Source organism: Pinus tabuliformis, chromosome 6 (assembly GCF_031772625.1).
Source record: "Pinus tabuliformis cultivar Carrire ecotype Pingquan chromosome 6, CPIR1, whole genome shotgun sequence".
Taxonomy (NCBI): domain Eukaryota; kingdom Viridiplantae; phylum Streptophyta; class Pinopsida; order Pinales; family Pinaceae; genus Pinus; species Pinus tabuliformis.
The window spans coordinates 574,667,797-574,682,138 of NC_142292.1; the positions used below are offsets into that span (position 1 = coordinate 574,667,797).

The window sequence follows — 14,342 nt, forward strand, 5'->3', positions numbered from 1 at the left end:
CATATTAGAAAACATGAAGATCAAGTGCCAAATCTAGGCACAGATACAGAAAGGATACATCATCTTAAGCAGGTCACCCTATAGAAGCCCCATTGTACTCATGGCACAAAAATGCAATCCAAGGTTCCTTTGCATGATCATTTCACCTTGAATAAAATCAAAGTAAAGAACTATTATTCTACTGCACACATTACCTTTGGGGTTTTCCCGAGAAGCACAAATTACTTCACCAAAATTGATCTAAATTCTGGGCATCATTAGGCATTGGTTGACCTTCAGATGTTTGGAAAACTACATTCAAGGCAAACTATGGTCTATATGAATAGCTGGAAACGAAATTCATCATGGGTTACCTCAATCACAATATTCAACAAAACACGAGATGAGCACCTAGAACATATTGTGCAAATCTCATAAATTCTATGACAACTCAAACTCCACCAATTTGGGAAAATGTTTCTTCTCAATAAAGGGAATTCACTACCTTGGATACATTTTTGAGGAAACAAGAGTTCGCATCAACCCAGAGAAGATATAGATCAATCAAAACCCACCCCAACCAGCATTCTTAAGCCACAATTTTTCTTGGCATGGGCAAACTTCTATGATAAATTCATCTTGGTTGCCTTTCGTGTCACCTTTTCCAAACCAAATTTTGAGTAGCATCAAACATAGTTCTCAAGTGGAATCAAATATAACAGGAAACATTAGAAGAACTAAAAGACAAATTGTGCTCAACGCCCAATTTTATACCTGTTTGATCTATAACAGCCATTTGAAACCCAAATAATTGCTTCTAAGCATGTAATGGGAACAATTTTAATCTAGTTTAGTCATCCCATTACATAGCACTCAAAAACCGTCAATGATGTTGCCCACAATTTGTAATCTTATGATTGTGATTCTATTGAATTCTACAGTTTATCACCAAATGGAAGGATTTCATACTGGGTAAGGAGACAATTATTCACTCTAACGGATCATTCAAAGGCATACTCCAATTTCCATGGTACATCCCCCATAACAGGTCTATCAATACCTTGCTTGGCCAAACACTTCTCTGTCTGCAAACTTTCACGAGGAGCCATGATTTATTATATCTACAAGATGAGGATCAATGATATGGTCAAGCATTCATATTTTCTGCCAATGCATTTCCCACTCTGCAATGTTGACTCTCTCCCTCGGAAGAGCAGGATTTATCGTAGGCCTTGCAAAGAAAACCTCCATGAGCACCACACCAAAAGAATATACATCAAACATCTCAGTGAGTCGTTGCCTTCGGAAATACTCGAGATCAAGGTATCCAAAATTGTCTTTCACAGCAGTGCTCACATGTATCTGGTCTAATGTATGTCTAGTTTTGACAGAACAAAACTTGCCACCTTAGTAAGAAGATTCTCATCCAGCAAAATATTTGTTGTCTTCACATCATGGTGAATAATCCCCGGTGCTGCCCTAGTATGAAGGTAATGGAGGCCTCTTGCCACCCCTATACATAATCAAGCCTTTGTTTCTAGGATAGAGATGGAAGATTTGTGCCATGCAAATAACTCCTCTGAGGCCCATTGGCCATGTATTCATAAACCAAAATCATTTCACAGTGTTCCTCTCAGTATCCAATCAGAGAAATAAGATGGTAGTGTTGAACTTTAGACAACATATCAATTTTTGTTTGGAATTTTGTGAGACCTTGCTCATAAATGGGATCATCTCATTGAACCATGGTAAGATACCACCCAGTAACCAAAACAAAAAAGGAATACAACAACAGGTGAAATTGTGTGCTAAAGAATCAATGACACAATTATGATAAGTTGCACAAGGCCAACAACCACAACCAATCAAAACCAAGGATCACACAGCAATCAATGCCAACAATAGCAAAAGTAGTCTAGTAAATGGTGTTCATTCTAAAGTCAGGAATGGACTCAGATGATGAGTGTCATCATGCATCGAAAACCCTTCTAGCACAGATTCAACCAAACTATCCAACACAAAGACAAAGGAAAGCATTTTATCATAAGCATGAAGCTTCCAATATATTATTTTGCATTACACCAAGAGGTGCATTTTACAACCCAATATATAGTAGATGTGTTTCATGGGCAATGCTAACATCATCATACATTGCCCATAAATCATTTCCAAAAATAATAAAATCTACTGAAAGGGCTAGTACCCAGAATTCCTCTTTCCTAATAGAAGTGATGCATCATTTGAGTCCACTTTATAAACTAATAAATAAACATTCCAGATCCATCTTATGCAGGGTCTAGCAAAAGTTGAGAGGAATCAAATCCCTCATGATACAAACCTTTATTAAAGTTTTTTCACCTCGAGTTATTTGATCAATCATGGTGTTTGATAGATTTAGGGTTAGGAACAATTTAATTGGTTACATAAACAATTCTAGGGATAACCAACCTCACTAACATCGAGGAAGAAAAACAGTGCTTGTTCCACTCATAATTTTAACTACCTAAACATGCTCTGCAATCCACCATGGAATCATGGATAATGGATGTTTAAAGATTATGATTTATATGGCCACTTTCAAGTGACTCAACCTAGTGACAACGCTGCACCTGCAATCGTACACCACTGGTTGGTTGAATCTGTGTAAGGAACTATTGATGACATAGCAATGCCTATTTTAGTGTAACATCAAGGCAGGCAAGGATAAAGTCCCCCCATGATGTGACCCCACTAGATATCTATGATTTGTTGCATGGAAAACTCTTCGTGTCAAAGAACCCTGGAAGGTACAAGCTGTGACCTCAAAGCATCATCCTAAACATTGCGAATCAACTCTACAGAGATCCCAAGGTAAACTCAAATGTTGAAGTATCTTTAATTTCTGCTAAACAATGATGCAAGTTAAGCTGTCATTTGCAAAAGTTAAACTTGTTGATTATCTTCCCACAAGTCACACAAAGGCCATTGCACAGACCCAACTCCCCTTTGTCACGTAATCTATGTAGTAGAAGCAATACAATGTCACTTTAGAGGAATACACTAACAAGGACCTTATGAGTGTTCTTCTAGAATAACAGGTACCACATTCAGTTGATATATCCCTAGATCTCCATTGCCAAATTGACCAATATATTGCAAATGCATCATAGAAAACACGAAGATCAAGTGCAAAATCTAGGCACAGATACAGAAAGGATACATCATCTTGAGCAGTTCACCCTATAGAAGCCATGTTGTGCTCATGGCACAGAAATAAATACATGGTGCCTTTGCATGATCATTTCACCTTGAAGAAAATCAAAGTAAAGAATTATTATTCCATTGCACACATTACCTTTGGGGTTTGCTGAGAATCACAATGTACTTCACCAAAATTGATCTAAAGTTTGGGTATCATTAGGCTCTAGTTGACCCTAAGATGTTTGGAAAACTACATTCAAGGAAAATGATGGTTTATATGAATAGTTGGAAACGAAATTCATCATGGGTTACCTCAATGAAAATATTCAAACAAAACATGGGATGAGCACCTTCAACATATTGTGCAAATCTCATTAACTTTGTGGCAACTCAAACTCCACCAATTTGGAAAAATGTTTCTTCTCAATAAAGGGAATTCACTACCTTGGATACATTGTTGAGGAAACAAGAGTTCGCATCAACCCAGAGAAGATATAGATCAATCACAGATTCACAACCTACTCCAACTAACATTCTTAAGCCACACAAATTTCTTGGCATGGGAAAACTTCTACGATAAATTCACCTTGGTCGCCTTTCGTGTCACCTTTTCCAAACCAAATTTTGAGTAGCGTCAAACATATTTCTCAAATGGAATCAAATGTAACAACAAGAATTTAAAGAAATCAAAGACAAATTGTGCTCCACTCCCAATTTTATACCTGCCTGATCGACAACGGCCATTTGAAACCCAAATAATTGCTTCTAATCATGCATTAGGTACAATTCTAATCTAGTTTAGTCACCCCATTACATAGCACTAAAAAACCTTCAATGATGTTCCCCATAATTGTTAATATTATGGTTGTGATTCTATTGAATTCTATAGTCTATCATTAAATGGTAGGATTGCATATTGGGTAAGGAGACAATTCTTCACTCTAACAGATCATTCAAAGGCATACTCCAAGTTTCATAACACATCCCCCATAACAGGCCTATCAATACCCTGCTCTGCCAAAAACTTAGTTGTTGTCTCTCCACACTTTCACAAGGAGCCATGATTTATTGTATCCACAAGATGAGGATCAATGATCTATTCAAGCATTCCTATTTTCTGCCAGTGCATTTCCCACTCTGCAATGTTGACTTGCTCTCTTGGAAGAGCAGGATTTATCGCAGGCCTTGCATAGAAAACCTCCATGAGCACCACACCAAAAGAATAGACAACAAAATTCGCAGTGACTTGCTACCTTCGGAAATACTCGAGATCAAGGTATCCAAAATTGCCTTTCACAACAGTGCTCACATGTGTCTGGTCTAATGTATGTCTAGTTCTTGACAGACCAAAACTTGCCACCTTAGCAAGAATATTCTGATCTAGAAAAATATTTTTTGTCTTCACATCATGGTGAATAATCTCCTATGTTGCCCCAGTATGAAGGTAATGGAGGCCTCTTTCCACCCCTATACTTGTTTCAAGCCTCTGTTTCTAGGACAGAGATGGAAGATCTGTCCCATGTAAATTACTCCTCAGAGGCCCATTGGCCATGTATTCATAAACCAAAATAATTTCCAAGCATTCCTCGCAGTATCCAATCAGAGAAACAAGATGGCTGTGTTGAAATTTAGACAACATCTCAATTCCTGTTTGGAATTCTGTGAGACCTTGCTCAAATCTGGGATAATTTCGTTGAACTGCAACTTTGGTCCCATCTTCTAGTTCACCTTTATAAACTTCACAAAAACTTCCCATGCCGAGTATAAAATTTTCATCAAAGTTGTTGGTGGATTATTGTATCTCTGCAAATGTAAACAATTGGCCCATACTTGAAGGTGCAAACGAAACATAGCTAACATTACCACTCTTGTGGAAACCTAGGGAAACTTTGTTGGCCATAGTTTCTTAATTCCCACCATGCAAAGGAAGAGTCAACCAGGTTGGAGGGGAGTTATTTCACTTCGATTTTGGGTGGATATACATCCAGTACCCTGTTGCTAGTAGTCTTAGTGCAACAAAATCTCCAAAAATTATCCAATAATAGGTCCCATCTTCCCAATTTCTCCTTTGAAGTTCATAGGAATATTGCCATGAATAGGATAGGACTCGTCCAGACTTCAGTAGGACTGCTTATCTTCATTATTTCCAACCCATTTAGCATAGCATTAACATTGGTATTAACATATAGAGGACTTGTCGAACCAACTTGGATCTGGACCAGCTTCGCCCCAACTGAAGTGTTGGCAACAAAGTCTTGATAAAAAGACACATCCAACCCCCTTGCCTTCCTAGACATATCAAAGCTTGCTAATGTAGATTGGCCATTGATATAGGCATTGCAAATCAACAGATATATAGCTCATCTACCAATTTCACATAAATGCATCTGAACAAAATATGTGAGAATAGAGTCCACACTAAAAGTCCAAGAAATGTTGAAATTTTGGGTTTATAGTACTGGATGCACTCACAACCATTTCCTATGTTGTTGTTGCATAGACCATGTTAGGAGAAATAACGTCACTAACAAGAGCATTATATTTGATAAAGTTGGGATTAATAGAAGCACTCTTAATAGTAGTTTTTATCTTCAAATACTTCTGAATAGTCTCCCAAACTCTTCACAAATTATCATTCATAGAATCGATCTTATTTCCTCCCATATCAATCGTATAGACTGTCTCCAGAGCTACGCCAGAGAGTACATAGCCATCCACAAGAGGTTGAATAGACAGATCCCTCATTGGTATCAACCCATAAGAGGCCGAGACAACCTTAATGGCATTGACAAATTCTAGATACCTTTGCCTTTTGCCATCATTCTTCCATCTTGCAGTAACATGACAGCCCTAGAACTAGGTGTGGAGATCCATGAAGAAGTAAATAGAAATGGGTTTCTGTATGATGTGGTTGTAGAAAATTCCCTTATAGAGACGTTTGCAAAATGTGGAAGTATATGGAAGGCACATGAATTGTTTAACAAAATGCATCAACAAAATGTTGTCTCACAAACAACCATGCTTGCAGGATATGCACAGAATCGACTCATTGATGAAGCCCTAAAGTTATTTAAGGAAATGCCTCAACGAAATGTGGTCTCATGGAAAGCCATGATTGCAAGATTTAGACAGAATGGGCATTGTAAGGAAGCCCTGAAGCTATTTTTTAAAATGAAATTGATGGGCATAAGAGCTAATTCAAAAACATTTGTCAATCTTCTTCCAGCTTGTGTTGGCTTGGAGCAAGGTATGGAAATCCATTAAGAAATAATTCAAAATGGATTTCAATTTCGATGTTGTGGAGATGACTGCACTTTTTTGTATGTATGATAGGAAACTCATGGTAATTATTAGGCAAAATGCATCATAGAGACCTCAGGTCATGGAATGAAATGATTACAGGTTATGCACATAATGGACTTGTTCAAGAAGCCCTGGAACTATTTAAGGAAATCCCTGATGTGAATGTAGTCTCATGGAATGCATTGATAACAAGATTTGCATAGAATGGGCATGGTGCATAAGCCTTGGAGCTTTTTCAACAAATGCAATCAACAGGTATGAAGCCAGACTAAAAAACATTTGTTAGTATTCTTCTAGTATGTGTCAATTTAGAAGCTTTAGAACATGGTACAAAGATCCATGATAAAATAGGTAGAAATGGATTTATGTTTGATGTCATGGGGGTGCATTCCTTGATAGAAATGTATGCAAAATGTGGGTGCATTCATAAGGAAGTTGAAAAATTTGAGAAAATGCCTCAACAAGATATAGTCTCATGGAATGCAAATGATTGTAGGATACACAATACATGACTAGGGCAAGGAGGCACTAAAACTCTTTGAAAAAATGAGGACCTATACAATGTGTAAAACTCTTTACACAACATTTTGTCACTGTCCCTGTACTCACCGTTCCTTGATCCTAGAGGACCTCTATAGTGAACCCTACATGCTTTGCCTTCATGAAGAAACTTCCATTGTGTCCCTATTCATGAGCAGATAAATTCTCTTTTGCACCATTTCCCCTGAAACTTTTGTTTTACCCAGTTTACAAGACCAACACTAATGGCCTTTGTCTCCCTCGTGCCGATGTGTAGAGATTAGCACTACTCCTCGCGCCGACTGGAGCGACTGAGCTATGTTCCAGTCGCGTCGGTCCTATTATGGAAATTTTTTAAAATTAGAGCCAAAGCTTCCAGCTCTAGAAGCTTCGTAACAGAAGTCTGGTAAATGGTTTGGCCGGATGGGGTCGAGGATGACAGTTTTGGCTCCTTTCCCCTATAATGATGGAACTACCTTAAGAGATAAGACCTTCTCCCATGAGAAGAGGATCCATCTCCCATCCATTCATCCTATATAAACCTCCCTTCTTCCCAAGCACAGGCTAGTTGCAAAGTTAGAGTGTTGATATTAGTGTGCTTGTACTATTTTGGTTTGGAGTAGACAAGCAAGCTACTACTAGTTGTAGCTATCTAGTTGTGTGAGGGAGAAGTGTGATTTGGTTTGGAGCGAAGTCTAAAGGGAAGATCCTTAAAAATAATGTTGATTGAGGCCACCATGGAATGCTAGCAGAAGTGTGTGGGAACCAATTCTTGTTAGAGGAAGACTGCAACATCAAGACGAATGGTTGTAATCTCTCTTTGATATTGATATATGTAGCTATCGATTGATTTCCTACATGTTTTGTAATATTACATATTCATGTCTTAATGTTTCTTGACTTGTTAAGTAGGTTGAATTGAAATTTGTCTATTATCATGTTTGTTGTCTGTTGTTGTTTAGTTGTTTCAGGTGCTTGAAGGAGCCGAGAGATAGCTAGATCGAGCAAGCAAGGGAATCATCAAGCAGGATAAGTGGACCAAGAGGTAGGCCCTCTTGATTGATTTTAACCTAAGGAAATCTTCCATAGAATATATTTGTTGTGGCTAGACCCATCATTGGGCTAGAGGAATTCGTTCGTGTCCGCACTTATAATTTTACTTCACCACAAATTGGCAACTTTGCTAGGGAGCCCAATCCTTTTATTTGTCTTGGATTTCATGATTTTGTGAGAACTTTTCTAGTTCCACGTTTTCCCTTTGGTTTTGTTTCTTTTCTCCTGCTTACTGGTCCGAGTCTAAAATTCATAGTAGCAGATCTGGTCCCTGTTTCAATTTTTTTTTTCCTTAGCTCCCTCGATCAACGTGCTTAATTCACTGACAATTTCGCCGACCAGCCTCTGGTGCTTGTTGTTAGTTAGGCAGTTGCAATGATGCCTGTAAATGAAGATTAGGGCTCGACCCCAATATTGGTCAATGTGTTTTGCTCTTATGGTTTTGACCCCGTAAGCCTTTTGGACCGTTTTCTCCCTGATTAGAAAGCTACTTTTCATTTGGTTTTATTTGCTTGTTGGCTTATCATCTTTCTACTTGATTGATTGAGTCAGTAAGTGGCCAGCGACACTAGGGCATCTAGTTGGTCGTCCATTCAGCAATTTGCAGACTCACTAAGTCGAGTTGTAGGTGTGATTACTCTTTGCATTTTGTTTTTGGTCCTTTTTACGACTTTGGCCTCTTTTTGCACAAGTTCAAAAAGTTTTCGTTTGCTTGCCTAAACGTTTCTTTTCGGAATGGATTACGTTTCTTGTCTTGTGTTTGGTAAATTCGGTGTTTCATTGATCTGAATGAACTTTTCTTTTCATGTTTTCATCTACTTAGAGAACTTGTTGTCTCTGGAACTTTTTCATTGAAAGATTGTATGCGAAAAGTTTGTCTCATTGTTTCATGAAAAAATATGAAATTCTAGCTTGTTGCATCATTATGTTATGATAATTTGCATCATCTAAAAGACTAGAATTGCACCAGCATTTGAAAAAGGAAGAGAATTTTTTGTTTTTGAAAGGACTAATAGATAAGTTCTTGTCAGGAAATGAGGAATTGGAATGCATTTTTCATTAGTTTATTTTAAAAAAAGTAAGGTAGTGAAAGATCATTTCATTTTCAGTTGCTTGATTGTTTGCATTTGATTGAGTAGTTTCTACCCTATCTAGTGTAGGCATTTCATCGAATTGAAAGGGTCTTGTCTCATTTAGTTGCATTTAAGGTTTTTCGAGTAGCATCGCTAAGACCTGAAAACTGAAACATAACTCAAGATCAACTTTAAAATGAATTCAATTAACCTAAGGCGCATTTGACATTAACGATCATATCTAGAAGGTCTAGGCTAGAGACGTGTTCTGGCATCGTTAAACCTAGCAGTTATCATTAGCTTCAGCATTAGACAGCGCTAGTATGGATTTGTGCTCCCCATAATGTCGAGTATATAACAGGAGACCCCACTAGGCTGCAATCATTTTATCCTTAGGAATCCGAGTTGGCCGCCTTGCAAACATGATACACCGAACACAACATTCGAGGAGATTGCATGCTCGTACTTCTTGGTTTGCCAAGAGGTATTCTGCAGTTCACGGTTGCCTGGTAATACTATTTACCTAGATCATCCAAAGCAGTAATTTGATCTTTTTAACTCATTAAACTTAAAACATCATTCAAGCACTTGTCCTTTCAAGCTCGTTTCCAATCGAAAGCGATAGAGTCATCTTTGTTTCTTTCTCAACTCTTAAAAATTGAAAGAGCATCAATCTTTTATGTGTCATGATAATTGATTGCCCACGATCCAAAACACCGTGTTAGTCTTTTTGAGACCAAATCGTGAGTTTCCTTAAAAGAAAATTTTAAAGCCTTGAAGTTATTTATTCCATCAACTAAGACAAGGTCATCGTGGCTTAACCATCTGGTTCACCCAATTCCTCTTCCTCTCCTCTGTCTGAAAGATCGTTTGAGGAGCCATTTCCTGAGTTACCAGAGTCGCTCGAGGACCAAAATGTTGAACTCGCAATTGTTTTGAGTGTTCAACTGTTGTCCTCTCGTCCTCCGCCTACTCTCGATACTAGGTCATCTGCTGATCTTGGCCCGGAATCTCCGGACAACCCCATTCGAACTCCAGAGAACTCGCCGACCACTGACACTCAACTTGGACTGGTTATCTACCCTTTGAACCCTTTGTTTGACCCTGTTGTGATATCACCGTAGCGTCCTTACAGTCTGTACGACCAGCCGGGTGTTCCTTTGGAACTATCCCCTCGTACTTGTTCGGCCATTCGTCATCATTTGTTTTCAAACATGGAACCCGAAGGTGATGCTCCAGTCACATCTCTGAATGAGTTTGAAGTTTCTACTCCACACACTGTTGAGGGGAAAGAATTGCAATTGTAGTTTCCTCCCGAGGGTTTCCCTTTTTTAGAAGGTATTCCCGCTAGTTTTCCACCCAACTATGTGTCTTTGGCGCAGTTGGTTTCAGGTACACCTAGTGCCTCATCACTTTACCATAATCCTGTATGGGCATCAGGTGCCAAGCCTACGTCAGGTCCATTCATTACGAACACGACTTCCCAATAGGCTATTACTTCAGTCCCGGTGCAACCCACCATTCCAAATACTCTTGTATCATCAATCCCAGTTACCCATCAAGCACAACCGACAGTTTCAAAGATTGTCTCTATCAGTTCCTCTGTCCCGCTAGTCAGTGGCCAGATTGTGCCACTGCTTGGGGGGAAGAACCTGAATGTTTCTATGGTGTCAGGTGCCACTAATGTGAGCAGCTCACAAGCTCACATGCTTGGTATAAACCAGCCTTCTTCTGGTATTATTTATAACCCTGCTGATCCTACTGGATCAAGCAATGTCCAGTACCAACAGGTTCAGAATCTCGTTGGTCCGTTTGGATCGAGAAATGTTCAGTATCAGCATCCCTATGGGGCTTAGGTCTAATACCAAAATCCTTACGTTCCATGTGGTTCTCAAGGATTGGTTAATTAACCTTACATCCTCCAATCTAGGCAGTACATCCAGCCTGGCTATGGCCAGATTCAGTTTGGTAATTTCCCGGGCACTGTTCAAGTACCCTTGCAATAGCAAGGATAACCTCTACAACAACAAGGGCAACCTTTGTTACCGCAAGGGCAACCTTTATTGCAGCAAGGGCTCTCCGCGCAACAGCAAGGGAAAGTTATCAAGCAGTAAGGTCAACTGCAACAACCGCAAGGTCAACCCTTGCAACACTTGCAGCAAGTTGCGCAACAGTAGATGCAATATGCTTCGCACACCTCTCAACCCATGTCCTCGCAGGGCCAACCTTTGCAGCCCTAGGGACAAATTTTGCAACCGCAAGGTCAACCCTTGCAACAACAAAACCAACCAAGGTAGCAGCAACCCTTGTATACATATCAACAAGGTCAACCCTTGTAGGGGCAGGGTCAAGGTCAAGTCTTGCAGCAGCAAGCTCAAAATCCTCATGTCCTAGGTCAACAGGTTTAGAATCCTGTCGGCCAAGGGCATCAGGTACAAAATCCCTACGTCCAAGGGAAATAAGTGTATCAACCTTATGCCCAAGGACTGCAGTTCTAGAACCCTCTTGTTCAGGCACATTAGGTTCATCAGCCGTATGTTCCGGGACAACAGGTCCCATATCCATATGTCCAAGGTCAACAAGCTCAACAACCTTTTAACCCGTACATTGCTTATCAGCAACCTATCCCTGGACAGTTCTACGGTATTCAAGGTCAAAATCCTCCCTATGGTCAAGGTAATCCGCAATAAGAGCAGCCTCAGATGCCATATGGCCAAAATTCCCCACTGTGGGGCAAAAATCCTTACCAGCAGGGATGGGCTCCTCCCTATGGGCCTGCTTATCGACCTCCCATGCCTTTTAACACTCAATTACCTTTCTTAGCTACACTCGAGTTGCCAGGTGTATCACGCCTTACGAATGATCCAATCCTTCATTCGCCATACTGGCCTCCGGTGCCGTCCAAGATACTAAGTGATTGCCCAAAGTTTGATGGGAAAGCTAAAGAAGATCCTCAGGACCATGTGATGACATATCACCTCTGGTGCTTGTTGAACTCGTACGTGGACGATTCCATTCGTCTTCTTCTTTTTCAACGAACCCTCACGGGTGCTGCAGCGAAATGGTACATCGAGATACCTCAACTTTAACTCTTTAACTCTTTATCCATGGCTTTCCTTACACATTTTCAGTTGCTGGTTCATTATGAAACTGGCACCTATTTGCTCACATCGCTTAAGCAAGATACTGCGACGCACATCTCTAATCATATTCATGAATGGAGACGTCGATGTCGCCTGATCAAATTCGAGATTGCTGATAATTTTCTCACTGAATGGTTTACCAAATCATTCGTAGCCCCAATTACTTGCAATATAGCTATGGGTGGATGCGTCACTAAAGAGCAGGCCATCGCTCATGCCCAGTACTTGGATCTAGTTTACTCTCAGTCTAGCACTTTATACGAGTTATTACCCAATGCTCGTGGCCATCATCCAATCCCGCAGCATCAAAGTCATCAGTTGTTCCTCCCATTGTTGGAGTTATTGGTTCAGTATCCTAGGCCCATGCTAAAACTTCTTCCAAACAGAAGTCAATCTCGAATGTTGTCCCTAATAGTTCATCTCAGAATCCACCTGGCCCTGGTAAAAAATCAGAGGTCCACGTTATCCAGTCTACCGCAGCAGACAAATCCTCGAAAGGGAAAAAGAAAGGCAAAGGCAAAGCTAAATCCGATGCCCCAAAACAGGGTCCTCCCAAATTGTCTGCTGGCGAATCTTCGCAATGGAAACCCAAGTATCCTTACCTCATTTGTGAGGAATATCGCTACACTAAGGATTGTCCCCAACGATCCAAAGTTAGTCACCCGCTCAAAGGGACCCCTGATGTCCTAAAAGAGTCTTTTCCATCTCAGCAGACCCAAATGGTAGACCAACCCCAATCTGCTTCCTCCGGATCTCAAGTGTGCATGATGAGCATGCCTATTAATGTGGCTACTCGATCGAAAAACTATTAAACTCTAGCCCCGATAGCTGGGAAAGAGAAAGAAGATGCACCTTCTTCTTCTACCCCAAGTTCTAGCCCTCTGCATACTAAGCGCCCTAACCTTGATTCCGCTATGCGGCTACCCTCTCAAGGTGTATTGCGGAAATCCTCATATAATCCCAACATCCGAGCTGCTCAGTACTACAATATTGTTGATGATTTGGCTAAGGCGCCATCAGCCATGTCAGCTCTCGAGGTACTCCAAAGCTGCCCATCGCAGTGGAAATCTTTGCTGTCAGCTATTGGGGGCATCGATCCCACCAATTCCAATTGGATATGTTTTGATCTAGAAAACCATGTTCCACAGCTCCCTCATCGGATTGCCTTTCTTATTCAGGTAATCATCAACGAGAAGACCATCCACCAAACTATCATCGATGAAGGTGCTTCCACCTGCATCATGTCAACCACATGTTGGAAGGCTATTGGTTCCCCTACTTTGAACCAATCTCTGAACACTTTGGAAGCTTTCAATGGGCACGATTCGCGACCCTTCGGTGTCTTACCTAACCTTGCCATCACCCTGGAAGGCAAGACAGTGCAAATCGAAGTAGAAATTGTTGACACCAATCTCAATTATAATCTTCTACTCAGTTTAAGTTGGACTCATGCCATGCATGCCATGGACTCCTCTTTATTTTCCGTGATTTGTTTTCCCCATCAAGGGAAGATTGTCACTGTCGACCAGCTGTTTTTCTTTGCATCTTCCTCCTTGGATGGAAATGTTTCGTATTTCAAGTACTCTGGTGCTCCCTATGATAGTGTGGGGGCAGGTCCCTTCAAATATTTTGCCTTAGTGGGAATTTTTCCACTCCCACCTCCTCATGTTGCCTCTGTCAACATGATCTTAGTCAAATCTGATCCCTGGGTCATACCTGCACCAGATCTTGTTGATACTTGGGGCGAGGTCATGCCACTTAGTCCCGCTGAAGTCAATTACGTGGAGATTGTTTCGACTTCGAACTCTGCATCCTCTGATTCTTATATGTCGAAGACCTCTCTCGATACATACTCTCAATCCCCTTGGCTTGGCACTTTGGAATCGCCTGATCCCTTAGCCGAGACCTTCCTTGTTGATGAAGGTATCATGGAAATCATGTCTCTCGAGGAACCACCATGGATCGATACTCATCATTTCTCCTTATTCCTGCCTCGCTCGGCAGTCATGTCTACCACTTTTAAAGAGTCCTCTTCTCCATTTCCGCCACCGATCGTTACTCATGAAGTATGGTCGGAAGGAAATCTGGGTAA

The 14,342-nt window shown here is 40.6% G+C and overlaps 1 protein-coding gene across 1 annotated transcript; it reads left to right on the forward strand.

The window, feature by feature from the left end:
- The first annotated feature begins 6,000 nt into the window (after nt 1–6,000).
- LOC149259816 (pentatricopeptide repeat-containing protein At2g13600-like) lies at nt 6,001–6,665 on the forward strand. The gene is made up of 2 exons (XM_089455299.1): nt 6,001–6,406; nt 6,514–6,665. Exons 1-2 carry the CDS (start codon nt 6,001–6,003, stop codon nt 6,663–6,665), a joined length of 558 nt encoding a protein of 185 aa, XP_089311425.1.
- Nucleotides 6,666–14,342: the final 7,677 nt, after the last annotated feature.

Bases quoted from the DNA above. Each gene is read 5' to 3' on its own strand.
- LOC149259816 (XM_089455299.1), top strand. From the start codon at position 6,001: ATGACAGCCCTAGAACTAGGTGTGGAGATCCATGAAGAAGTAAATAGA. The intron at 6,407-6,513 runs GTATGGAAATCC...GGTAATTATTAG, and splicing joins TTGTGTTGGCTTGGAGCAAG to GCAAAATGCATCATAGAGAC.